The sequence below is a fragment of the Apodemus sylvaticus genome, chromosome 23 (genome assembly GCF_947179515.1).
Source record: "Apodemus sylvaticus chromosome 23, mApoSyl1.1, whole genome shotgun sequence".
Lineage (NCBI taxonomy): Eukaryota > Metazoa > Chordata > Mammalia > Rodentia > Muridae > Apodemus > Apodemus sylvaticus.
This window is the reverse complement of record NC_067494.1, coordinates 28,385,496-28,409,367: the sequence shown is the minus strand read 5'-3', so window position 1 is coordinate 28,409,367 and position 23,872 is coordinate 28,385,496. Positions and strand designations below refer to the sequence as shown.

The 23,872-nt window shown below is 40.0% G+C and overlaps 1 protein-coding gene across 2 annotated transcripts in view; it reads right to left on the bottom strand.

The window, feature by feature from the left end:
• Positions 1-23,872, bottom strand: part of Grm1 (glutamate metabotropic receptor 1) — a 382,764-nt gene that overhangs the window by 42,489 nt on the left and 316,403 nt on the right. For both annotated transcript variants that reach the window (XM_052169478.1, XM_052169479.1), the window contains exons 4-6: positions 13,461-13,707; positions 8,651-8,819; positions 425-551 (exon numbers count right to left, since the gene is read on the bottom strand). In XM_052169478.1, the coding sequence (XP_052025438.1) occupies positions 425-551; positions 8,651-8,819; positions 13,461-13,707 (543 nt within the window). The remainder of the gene's footprint in view (positions 1-424; positions 552-8,650; positions 8,820-13,460; positions 13,708-23,872) is intronic.

Genomic DNA, 23,872 nt, shown 5'->3' with positions numbered 1-23,872 from the left:
TCACATACATATGCACAAAGGCATACAAATACCAAGGATCAAGGCTAGGACTGGTGTCCATTTACCTAGGTATCTTTAGAGATTGTGGTAGCAGCTTATATACACACAGTCAATGTCCAAGAAATGATGCAAATATAAATTCAGTGGGCTTGAAATGCCTCCCAATAACGTTTTAAAAAGAGGAAATAGAAAAATCACTAAAACAGAACATCCTACCACATGTCTACTCACATGTACTCAAGTAGAAATGAACCTCATTTTCAGTGCAGGGCATGAGACCTTCAGGGGGCTCATATGTAGTGCTCTGCACTGCAGCTCTCCACACAAGCTCTTCACAGTGTGGAGCAGAAGGAAGCAGTGGGAAGACACAGCTGATTGATGAGTCTTATCAGGAGAAGAGGGTTACGAGCGAGCCTGATCCTACCTGTGAGCTCTGCATTGGGCCACCACCCCAGGTCACAGGCTCTGCAGGTGAACTCATCTTGCACAAACTCGTTCTCTTTGCAGGCCGTGCAGATCCAGCAGCAGCTCACTTCCCCTTTCCGTATGACCTGCAAGACAGGAAGGTGTTGCTTACCGAGAAGTCGGCTCTCCAGACAAGCTCCTGTTTCAGGTGAGGACTTGTCTTCACAATCACTCTGAAAAAAAATCTCCTGCCTACTAAAGAGACTTGGGAAAAGTTTGAAAATGCCACAAGCGTAGAGATCAGGAGTGGAGGCCAACTCATTGCATCTTGAGTTTGGGAGCCATTTAATAGAAATTTCATACAAAGTGAGTACATTATAGATGAGATTATTTCTGTAGCATTGTTAACAAATAAGACTAAGAGCAGGGCAGGCATGATGACATACGCCTTCAATACCAGTACCCAGGAGGCAGAGGTGTATCTCTATGAATTCAAGGCCACCTAGTTTACATAGTAAATTCAAGGAGATTCAGAGCTACATAGTGAGACCCCATCTCAAATGAACAGAAGTTTAACTATATCCTTATTTATTTACATTAACATTTATTAATTCTTTTAAAAAGAAAAATGGATATATTTTTGCCTGAAAAAGTTTTTTTCATTCCTTACATATACTGCAACAACACTGTGGGAAGGTGGAGATGGACCCAGAATGGCTGGCTACCTCCCAGGTTAGACCCATGTTTATTCATGTTGTATTGTTTTTGATGACTTTCTCTCTATGTGGCTGAGTAACTGAACCTAGAGATAGGTTACTTTTATCAAGACGTCAGAACAATAACATTTGATGTTCTTCCTGTTTGAGTTATGTGTTCCAAATTTCTCAAAAATGACTAAGAAGTTTTGACCAGATGCATGCTTGAAGGCACAGCATGCTGCCTCTCTCTCTCTCTCTCTCTCTCTCTCTCTCTCTCTCTCTCTCTCTCTCTCTCTCTCCTCTCTTCCTCTCATTAAGACATTTTTAACCATATCTAGCAGCCACATTGTTCCTTAGAGCCGTTTTCTCCACTTTAGAACTTGGCCTTGACAGGTACTATCTGACCTTTGACCCTGTGATGTCATCTTTCATCTATAAGTGTGTTAGGCCACATTTACAGCTCTCCAAGAATGCCTCTGACCCATGGACTACGGGCCAGGCATATTTGCTATATATCCAGTCTGTTTTAGGAACTTTTCAACCTCATTAATAATTTCTGATTCTTCCAGTCCTTTAGCCAATTGTGCGTATGTTCAAGAGGACATCTCCATTCTGGCTGATGGAAACCGCAATAGTTTCTGGCTGTGTCCGCTCTGAGAATCTCCTCTCCTGAGCATTGCCCTTTGCTTGGACTCCATAGACTCTTATGCTCACAGGCAGATTGATGTTCAAGTACCCAAGGAAGCTACTGTGGTGATTTCTGGGACTGTTCGTTTACTTTCTGCAGAGCACCATCATCTCGCTTCTCTGTATTGCAAAGTATAGCTCTCTCGACTTTCCCAAGCTCAGATTCTGTCTTATTGAATTAGCAAGATGGCCAACCTCTGTGTTCTGTGGAGCTGAACAATCAGGAGACGGCCTCCAGGCAGGAAGCCAGAGTGGCTTTTGGATTCTCCTTGCCCAATTTTTTTTTTTTTTTACTTCCATGGCATCAAGGTCATGTGCTGTCTCCCAATGTCGAGACACAGTGACTTCCAATGTTTTACCATGTTTTCTCTTTGTCTGTGGCAGAAGGCACAGGCTGCACCCTGTTACTGCCTCATGTGGTGTAGCAGAAGTTCTTTGCTAGCACATTAAAAAACCCACACATTCCCATATGTAAAGCCGGAATTCAGCTGTAAATATTGCTGGAGTTTAAAGTGATAGACACCTGAGCCTTCATAAATCTGGAATTATTTTATGGGGGGGGGTGTTGAACTTGAGATTCCATCAGTTTAGAATTGCAAGAAAGAATCAAATGACAGAATACTTTCAAGAAATGTAAAAAGATTTTTCTTTTATTTTGCTTTCCAATGGCTTTTTGAGAGTGTAGTGAAATTGAGTATTTTTTGAAAAATAACTTCAGTTAGACTCAAAATAGGTATGGAAAAGTTGTATTGCAAACAAGAATGGCTTTCTAAATAGTAAGGTAAATTTTAATTAATAAATGAATATCGCTTCCTTATTTTAATTAAGTCAAATAGTAACAGCCAATATCAAAATACTATGTATTAGTTCAACCAGCTTTAATCTATCATTTCCAAGTTAAAGTAATATTGCTATTTAGGTTAATGCAAAAGGAATACTAAATAAATTTATCCACCCCACTTTCCATATCCTTTTAACATTTCTCAGATTTTTAGTTCCTCCAACAAAGCTTTGAGATCAAAATAGCATGAGCTCATTCGATAGTAGATTTTACCAGGAATGGTGATAGAACATCCGTGAATTTAAATTTTGTGGGCATGTTACACGTTTCCATCATTGCAGAAAGGAGATGGTAAATCTTATTAAACTCCCATGCAACTGAATTCACATAACACACATTTTATATTCTATCACACGGCTGAAGTTGTTTTCCCCCCAGAGAACATTAAAATGTGCTAATGACAAGTGTGTTAGAGATTAGTATAGGGCTAGTATAATATTCACATGTTTCTACTTTTCTGTTAAATAACATGGATTTTAGACTTTAGATAAAATTGTTTTTTAATAGTTATTTCTGTATAAAGCAGCAAAAAAAACAGCAGCAAGAAGTAGAAATATGCATATACATATATACAAAGAGTCATATAGCCTGTCTATTCTTAATCAGGTTTTTAACATTGTCAGGGAAAACCAAAGACATATTAGTTGCTTGATAATTTTGCTCAAGAATGAGTATTCAATCTCCCAAATAAGCAACATTTTTTAGAGAAGAATTCTGAAATTAGACAGTATAAGCTACTGTAATACACAGAGCTGCTTAACAATTAAAAAAAGCAGGAAAGTATGCAATGAAAAGCAACATTGAAACAACAATGCTTTAAAAATAGTTATTAAGGGTCACTTTGCAAAGATGATTGGAGAACACATTAGTCACGTGGTAATCTAAATCCCTAACATGCTGCAGAGTCTTGCAATCCATGCTCTAAAACAACCCAGTAACTTCTTATAATGTCCTGTGTTGAAAGAAGAAGGTAGTGTAAATATAAAGAATCAAGATTATAAGCTTATTTTTAAAGACATTATTAGAAATTATAAGTTTTCTCTATTGATAAGTTTTCCAAGTTCTTACACTACTGCCTGGAAAACTGAGAAATCAAATCCTGCAGTGGTGCACCCACAAATACTCAGGGGACTCACCTAGGGATACCCCTATTCAAGATAGGAGCAAATATAAGGGGTTGATTAATGGACTCTTTAAACAACCTTGTGTCTATATGGACATCTGATATCACATTGAAAAGTATTATGTGCCCTATAGTTTGGTACTCAACAAACCTGCCTCTGCCCTTTTGGCTCACACATAAATACTAACAAAATAAAACAAAATCATAATAATAACAGCAACAACCCTCAGAGTGATGTACAGGGTTAAATAAGGTGCTATCATTTCAAATCAAGCAATTCTCTGAGGTTTATATTTCTATTTTCATTTGAAACTAAACTTCTACCTCTCTAGTAGAAAATACAATGAATAGATTAGATAAAATCATGAGTGGAAAATTATTCCAGTTTTGAAGATACGTGGCTGGACAAAACAAAACAAAACTGCTTAACTGCAGAACAAAAGGCATTGTGTGGTGAGGACATATTTGCCATGCATACCACGTTCATTAGAACATGTGACGATGAGAAGAAACTCTCATCTCTTACCCCAACCTCTATCTAAAACTCAGAATCTTGGAAACACAATATATAGATGCATTTAAATGAAGAAGATGAGGGGGGGGACAGAGGGAGAGAGAGAGAGAGAGAGAGAGAGAGAGAGAGAGAGAGAGAGAGAGAGAGAGAGAGACCTTGAGCAGGGGCTCTGTAAAAGCGTTCTATACAAATCTCTTCATTTTTCTAGCATTTTCCTTTGTCTCTATGAAACTTCGCCACACACATATTCCCTTCACAAAAGGTTATTTGCTTAATTCTGGACATTCTTCCCATTGCATATTTACAGTGGATGACTGTTTATGTTTTTATTGTGAACTGTTGAAAATCCAGTGCTTAGAAATTGAAATCCACACTTAGAGGCAACGTGCCAGTTCACATAACAACAGCGTCGAACAACATGTGGCCGTGGGATGATAAAGCTTTGGTTGGCTCTCAGCCCAGCTTCGGTACATTCTAGATGCAAGAACTGAGAAGCAAGGGACTCAACCCCTCTGGGTCTCAGATCCACCGTCTATAAAGCAGGGCCGGTAACACCTCCTCTGTAAGAATCACTTCAACCAGTAACTTGTAAGGAATCCATTGTACTTAGACAAGGACTTGCTGGGTGAATCTGAGTCCTAGACTTTGTTCCTTCTCCCTTCCCTCTTCTTCCCTCTAACCTTCCTATGACTTCCTACTCATTCCTGTTCCTTCAGATCTCACTTTCTCTGTTCCTTTGTTCTTGCTTGTACTGATAGAATCATCCAATAACAAAGTGCCACCAAAGGCTTGTGTAGTGTAGTTCAAGAAACCTGTGAGATCTCTTCCCTACTCTCTGCTGGGCCCTTCCTTGATAGACAAGGAGTACAAAGGACAAGAACATAGAAAACAGGGTATCTTTTCCATTCCTACCCTACTGTACATGAGAGGATCTTTCAACAAGACTCTGAATCCTTTCATTGTCCTTCCATTCCAAGGAAGCGAATGGAGCCACACTGTTTCTCATCTTGATGTTGTCTCAGTGTCCCCTTATATGTTTATAACCAGTAACCTATATTAAATAGCCTCTATTAAACTGTATGGCATAGACTCATTTGACCTGACTAGATCAATAAAAAATAATAATAAAGGTATTTTATTTACCTTGTCCAGAATTGGCTCTCTCAAGAAAGCTTTGGCACCATAAGATATTATTTTTATAAGTTAAATATCTCTAAAGTAGGTTTTTAATAGCCTTAAAAGAAAATATTATAATAATAAAGTTTTATGGATTGTCAGAAAAGATATGAAATTATTACCTTAGCATTTATAGTATTTGATGTTTAGAAGGGGTTGTCTTTTCTTTTAAAGCTCCACTTCCCAGTTTATACAAATACATCTCTTATGATCCTTTTCAGGCTGACTCTCTTTACAATGGCTACTGGGAGCTATCTTTCTATCCTAGACCTTGTAGGCGGCAAATTACTGGTGTTAGAATATAAGGGCTATTATTTAGTAATGGGATTCAGATTTCATTTGTTTCTCTACATTCCAAGGTGTTTATGGGAAACAAACACATATCTCCCCCATCCAGGTACTACTAAAAGCAGTATATTTTTGTCTTGCAGAGTACAGAATATTTCTAAAATTGGCCCCTGAAATATTTGCATTTATAATGAGTGAGTACTCCGTAATGGTTCAGCCGTGATTACTAGAATCTCCTATGATAACATCATATGGATGTAACACAGAAATGCTTTCAGAAAGAATTCAGCATCTAGGCCGACAGATGTATGCAGGCAGTCTTGCCTCTGAAATTGGGCAGGAAAAAAAAAAGGCCTTTCTTCTGAATTGTACAATTCAAATATGAATGCTATATGAGCACCCAATCACAGTCGGTTAAGGCCTGAGTGTAAGGAGGGGCTGTAAAGAGATCTGAAATATGGTAAATTATTGAGAAAGGGGCTTTCTTTCATGCCAGTTTTCTCCCCTACATTATACCTTGAAAAATAAAATTATTCCATTAACTGTTCTGTAGTAGTCATCTGTATAGCCAACTTAGTGTCTGTCAGAATGGAAGGGAGTCAGAAAGACACTGAGCTGGGGCTTCTCTCTTCTTCCCACATATGACTTGAGTCATCGAATGTTCTGTTTTTCCTCTATACCCAAGAGCAACTAACCAAACAAAAGATCCCAATACACTAAGAAGCTATTCGTCTGGTATTTCATAGTAATAGTCAAGGGAAAGTTTGATGCCTCTGGATCTCAAAGGGCATGCTCCTAAATACCACCAGATGGCCTCAAGGGAAAGAATTGCATCTAGACACAGAGCAGATGCCTAGTGAGAAGCAGAGCTGTTAGGTCATGTATGGTGGCTCTGGTGGAGTCAACTGAAATATCTCTACATAGACTGGAAACCATCAGTCTTTACCCCACACTGCCCAGACAATGATCAGCTCCCTGGTGAATGTGGTCCACTGAACTGGCCCATGTTCTATTCCTAAGACAAAATGCTAGAAGCCACAAAACATTTATAAACAAGAGAGATTTATGTAGTTCATGGCTTTCATGGCTGGAAGTGTAAGGTAGGACCAAACTATTTGGCTGTTCATGGGACTTCGTTGGGCTACATCATGACAACAAAGAGACTGATTGCTTGTGGAAGAGTCTAAGCACACAAGTGACCTTACCTTATAAACACACTGTTGTCATGTTAAGTCACTGCCTGAGACAAATGATGATTATTAATTTCCTGTGGGAGTGATGTCCCCAATGACTTACGTACATATAGGCCTCACCTCTTAAAGGTCCCACCACCTTGCCACATGATCACCCTAAGTGCCAGTGCACAAACCTCGGTGGTACACACACAAAGTATAATACCACAACCTAAGGGGTTAACCATGGCCTTGGTGGCCCTAATGAGTGTCCATTATCTCTCTGTGTACCTAGTTGCCATGAGTACAATTGGTTTTAATATAACTTCCTCCAAGAAAGCGCAAGATAATTATTACAGTTGGTCTCAGAACTTCATTATTCCCACCAAGTGGCTAGAGCTACCAAGAGTTGTTCCACCATGACAACTTTTCTCAGCTTCCTCATGCTCCTAAAGGTTCCAAACCTCCAATATTTCTAACAGTTCTTATGAGGCGTCTTGGTCCTCCTCAGAAAACCTTAGGCTAGGCTCTGGCCTCAGGGGACATAAGCACACTGAATAGGCCTCAGTATACTTTGAGTCACCTCTGCAGGAGGTAGGGGACTGACCCGGAAGCTTTCAGGCAGAGTGAAGGATCTTGATGTCACAGGAAGGGGTCCGGAGCTTCACACAAGATCCACTCCAGCCCCAGCTGTGCCTTGCGACATTTACGTGACAGCTTGTCTGCTTTCTTAGGATGAATCACAGCAAATGAGAGCTGGGGAAGATATATCAGTTCATCCAAGCCTCATGCCTGCCAGCTCCCTGCTCCTTCCCTCGATGCCATTCCTTTCTGCATCATCAAGAACAGAGTAAATAGCCTGGACCCAAAGCCTTCCTCAACTGACCATTCTCTCCAGCACAACCACCAAGAAATCCTATAGTCAATATTTATTTTCTCTAGTTTTCTGCAGACTATCAGCTACTTGCTCCCCCTTTCCTGACAGTCTCTGGATATAATTCAAAATTGGAGATGTTCTTTGTTTAAAAAATAATCCATTTCAAGAGGACTGAAGTACTGGGTAGGAACGGGGCAATGCTGTTCACATGTTCACAGTATCTGCATTGTTTTGGTTTTCCTTATCCCTGTGATTGATTGTCACTTTAGCCATATTCTTGGCATTGTCTGGCTTTTGCCTTCTTTAAACAATAGCTGGAACTATGACTAAGAGAGATTACTGGTTACAACTCAAGTTGGGCAACAGGGAGGTTTGATATATGTGTGCATTGTATAATGATTGCCACAATGAAATTCATTAACACATCCATCACAATCCCTGCTGTGCTTTAGATCCCAGAGCTTTCCTTAGTAATAGCTGCCACCATGATGACTAAGCCCACTGACTGGTTCCACACTTGCTTCTGTTTCGATTTTTAACGCTGTTTATTCATCTCCTTGCTGCCTACATTATATGGAAGTCCCCAGTCTGTCATTGCTATTAAAACAAAACCTTAAACTATTTCAGTAGTTTACATAGTTCCTAACCAAGATCATCAAACTATGCCTATCGAAACGTCTAAAAATGTATATTCTAACCTAATAGTTGCCTAGCTCTTAACCTTTCTTTGCAGTTCTAGCTAAACATAAGGGCAGCCATCTATGTTCTCTTTCTGGATAATCTTGCTTAAAAAATTATGTTTTTCTTTGCTATTGCTAAGGTGGTGAACTTCTTTGCAAATAATAGCCAGGGATGCATTTGTGCCTTACCTTAATCTGACCCTTTAAGCAAGGCTCACTGCACACAGATCGCACCATTCCACTTTTGTTCATCTGGATTTTGTAGTCATCGATATTCAGTACGCCTTCATGCCAGGTTCCCACGTGGACATAGTCATAGCGATTAGCCTCTGTGTACTGCAGATTCATAATGTCATATCTAACAAAGAAAATAAATGCATGTGAGTCTTAGCAGATATTTCCCGGGTGGAGGAAACAAAGACTATTTGTAAATGGATTTTAGTGGGAGAAGAGAAATCATAGCTTGGATCCTCGCATCCCAGCACCAGTGACTGTCACATTTATAGTTTATTCGGGACACTTCCTGATTCTTTATATCCCATTCACTTTTGCTAAATAATATATCACTCTCAAAAATTTTCTCTGTTTATGCTTCAAAAGGTAATAATGTATGTATGTGTCCAGTTGATCAACTCTTTAAAACCATGTAGTATCCTTTGAACAAGTAACAGTTCATACACTCCATGAAAACATTGCTTTCCATGCTTGGTTACTTTTATTTCATATTCTGTTTTTATACTCAGTTGCCACTTTCATTACAAAGACTTTTTAACTATGGGAGGTATTACAAAGCTGAGACCATTTGCTAAGTACAAGCAGGGCTAGGAACCTAGAAGAGGGATCTTTTAGTTAGTAAAGAGGTTAAGGGTTTAATGTGTGTGTCCTGTGATGTATGTGTGTATTATACGTTGTATACGCTCCATGCATGTGTGGTACATGCACATGAATGCTGGAGCAGTGCCCATGTGCACTTGTAGAGTGTAGAAGATGATACCTGGCATCTTCTTTTTTTTTCTTTTTTTCTTTTTATTAGATAACTTCTTTATTTACATATCAAATGTTATCCCCTTTTCTTCTTTTCTCTCTGAAACCCCCTCCATCCCATCTCCCCTCCCCCTGCTCACTAAACTACCCACTCCTGCTTTCCTGTCCTGGCATTCCCCTGTAACTGGGGCATCATCGAGCCTTCCCAGGACCAAGGGCCTCTCCTCTCACTGATGTCTTCTCCTATCAACCTCTACCTTGCTGCCTTGTGCCATGACATCTCACTGAATCGGAAACATGTCCAAAGTAGGTTGACTAGTGAGCTCCCTGGATCATCCTATTTCTAATCCCCAATGTTGGGACTACAGTTACGAGTAACTCTTCCTGTTATGTGTTAGGAATTTAAGTTTGGGTCCTCTTGCTTATTGTGCAAATACTCTTACTCCTAGAACTATCTTGCCAGCCAATGTATCATTATGTACAGTGACATTCAAAGAGATCTCTTTTCTGATTGAGACAAATATTTGTGGAACTGAACAATTGGTATCAGCTATTTCAGTAGCTTCAAATGATGAGCAAAGACGAAGCTGACATCTAAATTCTTCCTGTAGTAAGGATGGCATTATGTATCTTTCTATTTTTTCCTTAAGAGATATTTACTACAACAAAAATATCTTCTGGGTACTGGAAGATATTTTCCTCCAGGGCTACAGTGAGGATAGTTGGCAACACAACGGATAGAACAGAGGACTTGTCATCAGGATGTGTGAGCTGGAGCCTTGCCTCACATTTTAATAGTAAGTTATACTACTTAGGACTGTCACTAATCTTTTGGGTTTCTTATATGGATTTTGGAACATAAGAAGAGCAGAAACTAATTTCTAATTGGGACACATGCATAGATCCTATAGATGAATGTCTGCATCTCCAGATTCATTTGCTAAGACCCTTACTCCAAAGTAGTTGGGCAGTGATAGGGTCATGAGAATGGTGCATTCACAGTTGAGATTCTTGTTCTCTGCAAAAGCAGCTTGAGAAATCTGTCTTACCTTCCTAGTACATATGGGCAACATTATAAGGGACGCTCCATGAATCAGAAAGGAGGCATTTCTCAGACACCAAATGTACTGGTGCCTTGATCTTAGATTTCCCAGCCTTCTGATTTTGGTCCACCAAATGTCTGCTACTCATAAACCAAAGGAAACATGCTAACTTGTCTTAGCCCCACTGGCAAGACTTGGAATGCATATGAAGAATTGTCTAAGATCATCCATATTTCTATTTCTAGGAGCATATTAGTATACTGGAAAGTTCTATTATGTAAACTACTTAGAAAGATGTTGGTGTTGGGATAGCCATTCATTTCCAATAATATCTAGTGGTCTTCTTTTTTCCTGCTGTAACAGGGTAGTTTGCCTAAGCTCTATACATGACTTCTGCTTACTGGTTCTGCAGAGGGATTATTTTCCACAGTGCTGTGCACAGATCTTAACCTGCTGCACTAGAACAAGAGCCATCATCCCTCTTTGTTTCTTTATACTTGACCCAAGGAACTAGATGGCAATTTAGCAACACATATTCCTCTTCCTGGGAGCCTTCTACGCCCACCCTGATGCCCCTGCTTTATCCATTCCTTCCGGCATACTTTTCTCATTGAACCTGTGTCAGACTCATTCTCAGCACTATGGGCAGCTACTGTCTATCAGCCTGCCTTAGTTTAGGAAATCTCTTATTTGGCCTACATACTTATCTAGACAATAACTATGCATTTACTGCCATTGTTTTATACTTTCTTGATGTGCAGATGTGTTCTATCACCCATAGAAGAACTCAAGGCTCCTCCTCACCCAGATTCTAAAAGTTTCTACAAATAGCAGTTTCCTGAAAGAAAAGCAGCTTATAGAAATTAAAGAATCTTTTTCCCCTTACCTAGTAGAAAAAAACTTAGTGTTCCCAGAATTCATTATTTATCTTTTGACTGCTCTGGCTTTTGGGTAGCACTTATTATCACCCTTGTTTCTGAAGCTTATCAGAATACTTCAGATGTAGCTCTGGGTCAAGGTTAAGTGACTACTAATTGTGAGCTGGTGGCTCACACTCATCTGGGGATCAATGACCAATCTACACCTCCAATATCGTTAGATTTGGAATGCATGTCAGTGAACCTGTTATGACTATTCAATACAAATCATCCCCTTTTCTTCCTTTTCATTAATTTCTGCGCTTTATTCCATATTAGAATGTGGTGCTTCTTCAGAAGCTCTCAATGATGTCTTTGCAAGCTGCCAGCTTAAACCATCCTTATAAGTCACTCTCCCAAGACAAGAGACTCTTATTAGCACTTCCTTGTTTGTTCTTTCATAAAGAAAGCCAGTTCACACTTCATTAGCATTTAAAAACTGAAATTTTCACAATATAAAAACACTTTCTTAAAAAGTCTCAAATGCTGGAAGAAAAACAAGAATAAAAAAAAATCCTTGGAATATCAAGGGAAGAATTCAGGCTAACTGAAGAAGAGCTTCCAGTACTGGCATGTAAATAATAAACACAGTCCCCCCTCCCCATTTTTGTTTTACTTTTGTTTGTTTGTTTTTTGTTTTTGTAAACATCAGGATTCCTTCCTGGCATGCTGTTGCCTTTTATTTGAGATATCCTTATGCAAATCACATCAGCAGGACATCTTCCTGCTGAATGCACTTCATGCTATGTGATGATTAACTGAAATAATTACTGGAGGGCCAAGAGCGCATGATAGGAGATTATAAACAGGAGCTAGAGGCCAAAGGGAGGTGTTGGGGGAGAAGGTGAAGGATGAAGTTGACCAACTTCATGCAGGAGGAAATGATGCCATGACAAGGGATCAAGGGGAAGACTCCAAAGTTAAAATATATTAGAGATGAACTAGATAGAAGCTGATGACTTAACAGTAGGAAACTAAGAAGGGAATGTGTGTTTACTGAGTGTGAAAATGCTCCAGTCCTGCACTAATTCAACAATGAATGAATTCCATGTGTGTCTTGGCATTCTCTTATTGCTATTATTTTATCATCATCGTCACTGTCGACATCATCGTCCTTATTATTATTGCCATTTGGAATCATGAAGGAGGGTTTACAATACAAATGTGACCCTCTACTATACTCTCTCATCTGCCAGAGAAGGAAATCCATGTAGCAAGACATAACTAATTTAATGTTTCTCCTTATCATAGAGCATGTTTCCCTTGGGATCTCAAAGTCTATAAAATGCATTCTGGAAGATAGCAGGGCTTGGAGGATGATACCCTGGGCAACATCTATAGGCTCAGGGCCTTTTGTCTTCCTGCTACTGTTGTCAATTCCTCTGTCATTCTTATTGTCTCTTCCTTAGGAAAATATGTGTCAATGAATACAGCTAATCTTGACATGGAACACATTCACTGTGTACCAGCTATGTATGAGCTCACTAAAGGCATCAAAGCACATGTTGCAGAACAGATTGTGTGTAAAATGACTCAACGGAAAATTAAACACACACACACACACACACACACACACACACACACACATCTTTTTTATTTCCTTAATTTTTTGAAAGCAACTACAAGCCAAACCCAAGTCTTCAGACCCTCAGCTCTTCTTAAGAACTAAACATGTACTTATAGGATTTTGTTCTTGTCACATAGCATTAAGCAGGTGCAATAGGCATAACATTTCATGAAGAAAGCATGTGTCCATCAACATAGTATTGCTGGATGATGCGGGCAGTGCTTTTTAAGGTGCTGCTATCCAGGTGTAGTGCTCTCAGGGAGGTCTCAGGCATCTCAAGGAAAAGCACAGTCATTTCTTGGTGTGAGGGTAGCTAGCAGGGTGCAGAGTTCTTCGAGTTAAACATGGAATATTTTGACTTTTTCAAAAGGGGACATGGTCTTAGTTTTATCTGTCTAGGTGAGTTTATCTTTGACACTCCCAAACCACGGAGCCCAAGAGAACCCTAGTTGGCATTTGTCTGGCTTAAGGTTCAAGGGAGAGATTACCTTCCAGGAGCGTCCCCCTTCTCATCGAACCACACCTCCTCTCCAGACACTCCAACAAAAGAGGATTTGATGAGGAAATCCAGGAGCTTCCTGCCGTCAATGGGCTTCATGGCATCACACAGGCCCACGTGGCCAGGACACAGAGCGTGGTGCATGTTCTGCAGACCATGTGCCATGGCGTAGATGGCGTTGATGACAAATCCCATTTTACTGTCCTGGACATAGTTTTCTTCCAAGCTTTCATTTCCTGTAACAACAAAACAGTTCACTGCCAGGGTCACAAGCAAGAATCCAATCAGGGCTACATACGCAATATCCAGAGGCCAATGCTCAGTGATTTCAGGGGCTTCAGACACTGGTCGGGATCATGACACTGGAGAAAGCAAGCTTGTTTTATACTTGTGACCAACTATTATATTCTGTCTGAAAAAAAGTTTTTTTTTCTGTTTCCCTTCTTTATTCTGTAAATATTTTACATTATGGAGTAAACAGAATAGTGTTGAAAATAAAGAATTTTCATATAAATAATCATGAAAGAACAATGGAAAGAATTCTTTTTTTCCACAGGTATTTATTTATAATGCAAACTCCCTATTTTGTGTCTGTTTTGGAGATCTATAATTCATGTTAATTCAGTTTATACAATGTCTAGCTCTGAAAGTTTGTGCTGATGATTCTACAATATTCTCATCTCTGTGGACATGAAAACCCAGAATTAGAAGTTGTCTTAGTCAGGGTTTCTATTCCTACACAAACACCATGACCAAGAAACAAGTTGGGGAGGAAAGGGTTTATTCAGCTTACACTTCCACATTGCAATTCATCACTAAAGGAAGTCAGGACTGGAGCTCAAACAGGTCAGGAAGCAGGAGCTGATGCAGAGGCCATGGAGGGATGTTTCTTACTGGCTTGCTTCCCCTGGCTTGCTCAGCCTGCTCTCTTATAGAACCCAAGAATACAGCTCAGAGATGGTACCACCCACAAGGGGCCATCCCCTCTTGATCACTAATTGAGAAAATGCCCCACAGCTGGATCTCATGGAGGCACTTCCCCAACTGAAGCTCCTTTCTCTGTGATAACTCCAGCCTGTGTCAAGTTGACACACAAAACCAGCCAGTACAGAAGTATTATGGTTAATACTCATTTGCCAATCAGCAGATGCTTTGCTGAAGTATTTCTGGGTGGGGAACTCACACTACATCAGATTGAGCCTTGTTTACTTGTAAATCTTATAACATGATTTGTTAGTTGAGAATTTTGAAAGCCTGCCGTTCTTTCTACCCCTATCACAGGTGAATAAACTTTCCTTAGCTGCCAGCTAATTTCACAGCAGCTGTTATGTTAGATTTTTATATCACATTAAAAAATCTCCACTTTGGGACATGGATATCCATGAAAAACTGAAAGAACATTTGAATTTGTGAAATAAATGTAACAATTTGGGGAAAACAAAATCAACTTTGACTACATCGTCAGCATTCTTTAGGAAATCTGGACATGGTTCTATAGATTCACTATGACAACGATCTAGCTTAAGATAATCAGAAAGTATAGGAGTTTAGAGAATCTAGAAGAACCAGTAAGAAATTTGGACTTTGGTGTTGAATTTGGAATAAAAATAGAAAGTCCTAGAGCTCTATTTAGAATGGTCTATTTAGATGAAGTTGAAATTTGAGAGATACTTATGTATCAACCCTGAGAGTAAAATGCAAATTATGGAATCAAATAACTCAAATCCATCTTCCATATTTGTTTGACAAGTCAATGTTAGGAGTGGAATTTGCTGAAGTACTATTTGTCAGACTGAACTTTCCAAGAGAAAAACCAAGAATAAGAAAGGTCAAAGGGACATTTCAAAACCACTTACCTAGAATAAATACACAGCATTGTATTAGACAGAAAGCAGAGGTACTCTGCAAAGTTGCCAAGTCTTTGAAATAAGGTGACTGAGGTCTTTGGGGGTATACAGTAAGACCAGTCTTAACCCAGTAGTTGTCAAATGGTACCTCATTCATCAGCACCAAGAAAGGATCTATTCATGGATGTCTATGAAATCACTGCTCTCATTTTGATCTTTATTTAGGACGATCATATAACTTATCCAAAATGGGTCATTTTTTTTTTCAGGAGGAAAGTGAATGGGGAACATAATTATTCCCGAATGCAAGTGGTAACAAGGCAAGCTACGGAAACCAATGTGTGTCTGGAGCCTGTGACTCCAACTACACCAATTTACTGATTATAATATGGGTGTGATTTATATATGTAATAGGTAACTATGAACACATGCATGCATGCTAGTCTTTGACACCTTGATTTGAAAGAGTTTTTACTCTTCAAATAAGAAAAAACAACAAAAAAAGGAGCGTCACTCATGGCCCAGAAACAAAGGCAGGCCAGGGCAAGCCCGACAGCCCTAGAATGCTAGGCCCCCCCTCAAGGCCATTAAGACATTACAGGAACTAAGGGTCGTGAAGATTAGGAAGCTACCTCTGCTGAGTCAGGGACCATCTGGACTCCTTCTCCTCCCACCCCTCTGCTGACAATAGATAAGTTTCCCTGCTCTTCCCCATTGCTGACGCACCGACCTGCACTTACTACCAGCTGATGTAATTGTATGGATTACCCAATCTTGTAAAAACTCGCGAAACCCCCTCGCCTTTCCTATAAAGACCCCCAGTTTCTGGGCTTCAGGGTCGGCCCCTCTGTCTTTGCACAAGACACGTGTCGACCCGGAGCTCCGCCATTAAACTACCTCGTGTGTTTGCATCAAGTCAGTCTCTCGCACTTCCTTGGGTGTGCGTCGATCCGAGACTCGAGTGGGGTCTCCCATTTGGGGGTCCTACAGATTAATCTAATACTTATTTAATTTTAATGACAAGAATATAATAATAATTAGCAATTTCGCATTTATGTTATAACACTCAGTAAATGAGATCTGACAGAAAGACATTCACCTCCCCAGGTTATAGCTGAGAAAAGAGCAGGGTGTAACATGGATCTAAATGCCTTTCCTCTTTCAGTTTTGCTCAAGGGCTACCCAGTGATCTTACAGGAGGCAGAAGGCAGGGCGTTGAGCTGTGAACCAGTATCTTTCCAAGCCCAGTTTTAATCTTCCTTGGATTATTCCAGTTGTTACTGGTGAGAAGTACCTGCACTCAATCCACCAGCAGCCTATATGACAAAGAAGCCTGGCCTGCCAGTGTTTGTCATAAAGAGACCTGGGACCCTTGACAATGTTTCTAAGCAATGTTCGCAAGATAAATTGCTCACACTCTTCCAGATAACCCTGCTGGCTCCTAGGCTTTCCCGTTTTCTTAGTCTTCTGGCTCTGTACAGGAAAGGGAAGTTTTACTCAGAGACAACTTTCTCTCCAGTTACTACCTGTAATCTACAGAATTTCTGAGACTTCAAGGCTCAACTGATCTGCATAGTAAATTCCAGGCCAGAGGAGATTACATTGTGAAGCCTTTACTCAAATAAAACAAAACTCAAAACATTCTCATTGGGAATGGGCTCACCTACAATAAATTGTAGACGCTTTTACTATGCAGTAAATGAACTTTCGCATGCACATCTCTAATGATGCTATAAGACCTAAGTGTGGGACATTTTCACAACTTTTGTGCTTATTTGAGACTTCCTTCACGTACACCACTTTGACGGCAGGTCCCAAGTATTTGATTTTCTTGTTTCACCTGCCACAGTGGCTCCAATAGACTCTATGAGACAAAGTTTTGCAGACTGAGGCGAGAAATGTCTCCTGGAGCTTTTAGGAACACCTCTATTCAGAAGCCGAAAAATCTCACTTGGCAATTTGCTTTGCTACTAAACTCTCCCCCTTCTTAATAGCTAGGACTAAGAAAAACCAAGCAAATTAAGATGTAAAAGAATCCATCTTGAAGTAAGTCACTAGCCAGAAAATTCTGCAATGCTTTGCTCCAGTCATTTACATAATTACATTTACCTCCCAACAGTATATAAATGAAGTATGGCTCTGACACTATGGTATGAAAAGCATTAATTAGCACAGTGGTATAAATATATTTCACGTGTCTTGACTGTATATTGGCTTATAAGTCATTGGACATAATGTAAAAGATATAATGTTATTAAGAAGAGGCTTGTTTAACCAGAGACACATGAAAAGGACAAGTTTCTTTTGTTATTTGACCCTCATACAATGTCCTTGCAGGTGGGTTTGGGTCTGGTTTAGACAATAGGCTCAGATTAGAAGATATTTACATTTGAGGAACCTTATACAATGTCCTTGCCAACAGGTGGGCCTTGGGCAAATTAGAAAGAATTTACATTTGAGTTGGTGTAAAGCACAGAGCTGCCTCAACTGAAGCTTGTGAGGAACTGCTTTTGTCTTGCAGACCCCACCTAGGGGATCTTTGGCCAAAACAACATTCTTAACTTATACAGGTGCGATTCTGGATACAGTTCATACTTATTACTCATGGAGACTCATTTAGACTCAGGAAGTTTGACAAAATGTCCTTTAAAGTCTCTTTAAAAGTTTATATCAAGAAGATTGATGTTGTCTGTGTTCGAGCTTCTAAATTTTTTACAAGGGAAAATGTTTTACCTGGCTCATTTTATACTTCCTTGTGCCAAATGGTTATGCTAATTGTTCCTTGTGCCAGCTTTACTGGACACATCTTTTGATATGTAAATGTCAATCCCTCAAGCTTAAAGCTCATGCCTCAAAACAGAAAAATACTCAGATTCAAACCTCCTCTGTGTGTGGTTGTGTCTGTCTGTCATCTCGCCGAACCTGTGCCTTTTCCTGAAATCCGAAAGTTCCCCCTCGGATCTAAATCTTCTCGGCTGGGACTGTCCGCGGCATTCACCCCAACTGGTACATTTTCAATCCTTAAAATTCTGTCTGGTGTTAGGAGGTAGATGTTGTTGGGGTTTTGTCTAAGCTCCACCCCATACCTACCTGGCAATGGCCAGGTATGCCCCGCCCCAGAGATCTGGCCCACTATAAGAGGGGCTACTTGCCCCTCCTCTCCCTCTTTGCTCACCGCTCTCCCACATACTCTCACCTCTCTGCCCCTGGGGCTCTTCCCCCCCCTTCCACGTGGTCATGGCCGGCCTCCACTCTCTCTCTCTCTCCTCTCTCTCTCTCCCTCTCTCTCTCTCTCTCTCTCTCTCTCTACCTCTCTCTCTCTACCACTAACTCCCATCCCCTATTCTGAATAAACTCTATTCTATACCATGTCTGTGTGTGTGTGGTCCCTCAGGGGCAGAGATGCCCAGGCAAGGGCCCGCCTGGACACCTTCCCCCACGCCGCCTAGCCACACTCACATAACCCCTTATACCCCCCACCTTTAAGCCTCATCATCCTGCTGAATCCTTCATCCAGAAGTAACCCTGACTCCTTCAGATGTATTATTTCCATTTGCATCACATTCCGGTTTCCTTGATAAGCTTCACTTTCTTATTTACGAGAGTTCATCTTTGAGACAGGGTTTTCCATGCAAGCCAGGCTGGCTTTGAAGAAACGATCCTGCCTTGCCTCTTCAGCAGTGGTGTTGTGGGTATGGATCAGCATAGTTGGCTGAGTTTACTTATCAATTCTAATTTCACATAGTTTTTACGTAGTATACTCTACATACTAACATCGTTGGGTCAGTCTGCTTTGGGTTCTACTTCTTTGGATTCAGATTTAGGAAGTGCATTGATAAGTAAACTCTCTAAGTCCCCTGTAGTTAGCTATTCAAAGAGCCATACCAGCCAAGGACAGGGTGATGAGCATGAGAAGATATTCCCTGCCAAGTAGCACTGTGAAAACATGCAGCCTTGACCAGTGTCATTACAGTGTGCTGCTTATAGCAAAGACAAACCACCTTCATGTGTGTTTGTTCTGCATTTTTATATAATACTGACCTATTTTAAATGTCTCGAGTTGCAAAATATAGACACTCTACTGAAATACTAGTTCTAGTTCTGGTAAAACAACTTTGTTAACCCCTGGATGTTACCATTTTAGTAATTTATTCCCCACACAATGTGCTTATAAAGCTAGTATTGACTTTTTTTTTTCAAACTGAGGTCCTTGGGACTAACTCCAAATTAAGAAGGCAAATATAATAAGCAGTGTTTTATTTTCTCATGAAATAGGGAGAATTCTGGAAAATATTACTAAATATGTCTCTCTTGGGGGTGGGGGAGGATTCTTTCCGTGTCTTGGTATTTGTCTCTCTTCTGCTTCATTTTCTTTGATAGAGCTATATGTCCAATACGCAATTTGAGACAGTGTCATTCAGATTGAAATAGAAAGGTTGATGATTATTTTGTATTATTAACAAATCAGATGACGTAGGTGGCATTCGTATTCCTTTGCATTGCTAAGTATTAGGTTTATTGAAGGAAGATTAATCAGACCACTTTTAAAATACCAGCTTCCAAGTATACAGTGCCCTCAATTTGGCTTAAAGGCTTAGGCAGCTAAATTTTCTATCTACTTTTTCCAGAGAGAATTTTTGATAAGATTCAGAATAGCCCAGTCTTACCCATGTTCAGGCTGAGGATCTGTGAATGCTTTGTTTCCTCTGATAGTACTTTTTTTTTTCATTCCATAAGGTTCTCTCTACTAATATCACAGAAAAATATGACCCTTCCATTATTTTCTGTTCAGTGTATTAAAATGTAAATGGGCTCATGTGGAATTGGAGAGAAAAAAGATAGTGTCATTTAATCAAGTCTATGTCATTGCTGTTCCTATTAGTTGACTTTCTATTGCTCAATCCAGCCCATTCTTCACGTGTAAACAATTCAGGCACATTTTTAAGTACACCTAACAGTCCATTGTTAGGAGAGAAATTTCGCCATTGTGTGGCACATAAACAGCAGGCCTTTAACAGATTGAAGATAATATATGGTAAGCCTCAATTCCCTGACAACACTACTACTTTAGTTAATTTCATATTTCAAAAAATTATGGTGCATGTGAATAACACATAAGGACAGTTGCTGGTGTGCCAAGTATCCTGAGGATCAGCCAGTAACACTCAGTTAAACTATAGGATTCTGTGTCTCTCTAGAAAGGAAGCAGGCTGCCCCTTTGCTCTGTTATTGATAGGGTTTAGAATAGCACCAGAGAGTTGCAAACCACACTCCCTGGAGTCAAATCTTTGCAGATTTTTAGTAAGTGTTGGCAGTTAATTGTAGAGATGCAGCATATTACAGAGGGCTGGTGGCTTTTGTTGAGTGTGGGAAGTCTGTCTGTTGTTTAAATACACCAGGAACCAGTCCCTTCATCAACAACCTGCTCTACTATAGAACCATTTACAACCTGTTCCTCTCTCATCTCTTCTTGTGGCCTCTCCTTTCCTCAAGAGACTGTGGCCACCAGCCTGAGAGGACAAAAGGAGCAGAGGCTAAGAATAGGGTTGACAGTCATATATACAGAATAATCTCAGGAGACGACTGCAGTGAGAGAATCTATTTTATTGATCTTGCGATAGGGTATATAAGGGCTTTTCAGGGGTGTGAGCGGAAAGGGATAGTTGACCATGACGTCCAGTGAGCAGGAATGGCTGAATGGTTATAGTACAACACCTAATACCATGCAGGCTGAGAGTCAGTGTGCTGTGTGTGCTGGGCTATGCAGCTTTGCAGAGACTCAGTACAAGGTCACTATTCAGACAAAGCCAGCCACTTGCATTCAGGGACACTCTCCAGACAATGACAGGCAGACAGGGAAGCCCTGCTAAGAAAGAGCTTCCCCAATTCTGTGCTGGCCTCAGAAAGTCGTCTGGTTATGAGGGGTGCTATCTTAAAAATGAGGTTCCCCAACTCTTCTATGTGCTAAGGATTTATTCATGTGGCACCATCTCTATTTCTTTATGAGTAACAGGAAGAATACTCTCTTGTATGCATGGAGGTCCCAGGTTTAGTACACTTGCCTTCCTCACTGACTTCCCATTCACAGTTTGTTCTTTCTGAGTAGCTTCACTTTCATACTCCAGTGACTTAGGCTGAGTGACTTAAACAGAGTGATTTTTTTTGCTGAAATGTAAGCACTGTGGCAAAAAACTCAATTTATGGCTACTTTACGTATAGAGTAACAGAATGGTTCTGCTATCCAGCATTCATGTTTATTATAAAAATATAGAGAATTTTAATATATTTAATTATAAAAATAATAAAATATATTAAAAATATATTAAAATATATAGCATAAATTCTATATGATATTGGTATCTTAAATCCAACTTGGCAATTGGTTTTTGACCAGTACAATACAGTATTTATAAATTGACCAATCCCTATACATAAAAATATACTTTGGGACATATTAATGTATTTCATATGCTTTAGGCTTTTCCCCTGTAATTTATAAGTCAGATGAAAGGATAGAAAATAATACAGCCTAATTCTAATGACCCCCCAAGAAATCAGTAGTTTAAAATGCTATCTCGCTTTGTTAGAAACTAGGTAAAAGGTCACATTCCAGAGCCCGCCCTTTGTTTAGACCTAGCAGAAAGGCCTTGAATAGGTGATCCTGGCCCCATAGGGTAACTGAAAATGGGCTAAGCTTATCTTGCTTCTGTAAACTTACGCCATTATCCCTAAGCAGGAGTTCATGCAGCTGTAGACATTATAGGAAACTAATTGGTTCACTGAGCGCGGGCTCCGATAATTTAAACTGATTGGCCTACAAACTATGGAGTGGTACAAATCAATTGGCTCGCATTTCGCGGGCTCTCCATGCTAAGAAATGATTGGTTTGTGATTCGCGGGCTCTGTCATAAACTTATAAAAGCTGTCTCAATTCGGCACTCGTGGTCCATAGTCCTCTGACCCTGCGTGGTGCACGGTGGCTATGGAACCCAGAATTCTGGAAATAAAGAAATCCTCATGCTATTGCATCGAGACCGTTTCTCGAGAGTGATTTGGGTGTCGCCTTCCGGGGTGTGGTGTGCTGGGGCACCCTCGGTTTTTGGGGTCTTACACAGACAGGTGAAGTAGGAGCACAGAAGGACGGCATTTGCTGGGAGGAAGTTGGTATTTGAGCATGGGGCATGTGGCAGTGGGTTAGACTGTGACTTTTCACTGCAGATCGATTGCCACGGGACATTATGTGGATCTTTTATACTGATATTATAATGGATTTATCATTCTAGCTTAACTATGACACCACATTGTCCCCATGACACAACTCTTGGGATTTCTCGAAAGCCAGGTTCCCTTTCTGTCATGTGCCCCAACAACATCTTTTAAACAAATCAAATTTGGAATTCCTAAAGGACCAATAAAAACTCACTGTTAGTAAGATTCAGTCAATAACTGTCACAGAAATAGAAGAGTAGCTTCTAAGATCAATTTTGTCAAGACCACATAAACAAAGAGCTCTTAGCAGAAATTATCAACCAAGCACAAGCAGGAGCTAGACTTCATGCAAATCCATTTGGATATGCAAACCAGGCTCAGACTGTGAGGAGAATATTTACAGAAACAAGAAAGCCAAATATAATTCTATACTAAGAAGGACCACCTTGAGAGGTCATGGGCTGATCTAAATCTGTTCAAATTATACTCAGAAAAGGAATGTAAGCATTATTCTACTCCAGTAGAAGAAAACTGCTTCTCATGGGACATGCATTAACAAATCTGAAATAGTTACCCATGCGTATAACAAAGTAAACAAATAAATAAATCAATGGCAGATGGTATAACAGAGTGCATCACTGGAAGAATGGGAGATTGTAGAAAAGCAAAAAATAAAGTTATAATAAGCCATGCAATATGAGATGAGACCTTAAGATATCAGCATTCCTTTAACATAAGCTAATGAATTTATACAGAAATGTCTACATGTGGTTTTAAATACTTTAGCATTTTCATGTGTAGGTATCTGCAGAAGCCAGAAGAGGATTCTGGCCAGAAGAGTCCCTTGGAACTGAAAACAGAGTTGACTGTGAGACTTCTCTTATAGGGTGCTGGGAACTGAAGCCTGCTGCTCTGCAAGAGCAGCAAACTCTTAGCCACTAAACCCTGTATGTGGATATATATGTACACACAAACACACACACACATACGCACACATATATATGTGTATATATGCTACAGACTGACCAGGCGCGCAGGGGGGCGTTGTGGGGGGAGATCACGACCGAAGGACTGGCATGGGTTCAGGAATGACAAACAGAAACAAGGACAGAGGCGGTTTGAATCTGAATGTATTTAGGAGCTCTCAAGCAAGGGTTTTTATACATGAGGAGTCAGTATTACCATTTCAAAAGATGTATCCAGTGAAGTAGGTACAATTAGCATAACCATTTGGCACAAGGAAATGCAAAATCAATTAGGTATAATGTTTCCCATGTAACAGAGTTAGAGGATCAATCACAATCTTTCTGATTAGAATACAGAGTCACTGGTACTTAACAGCAAA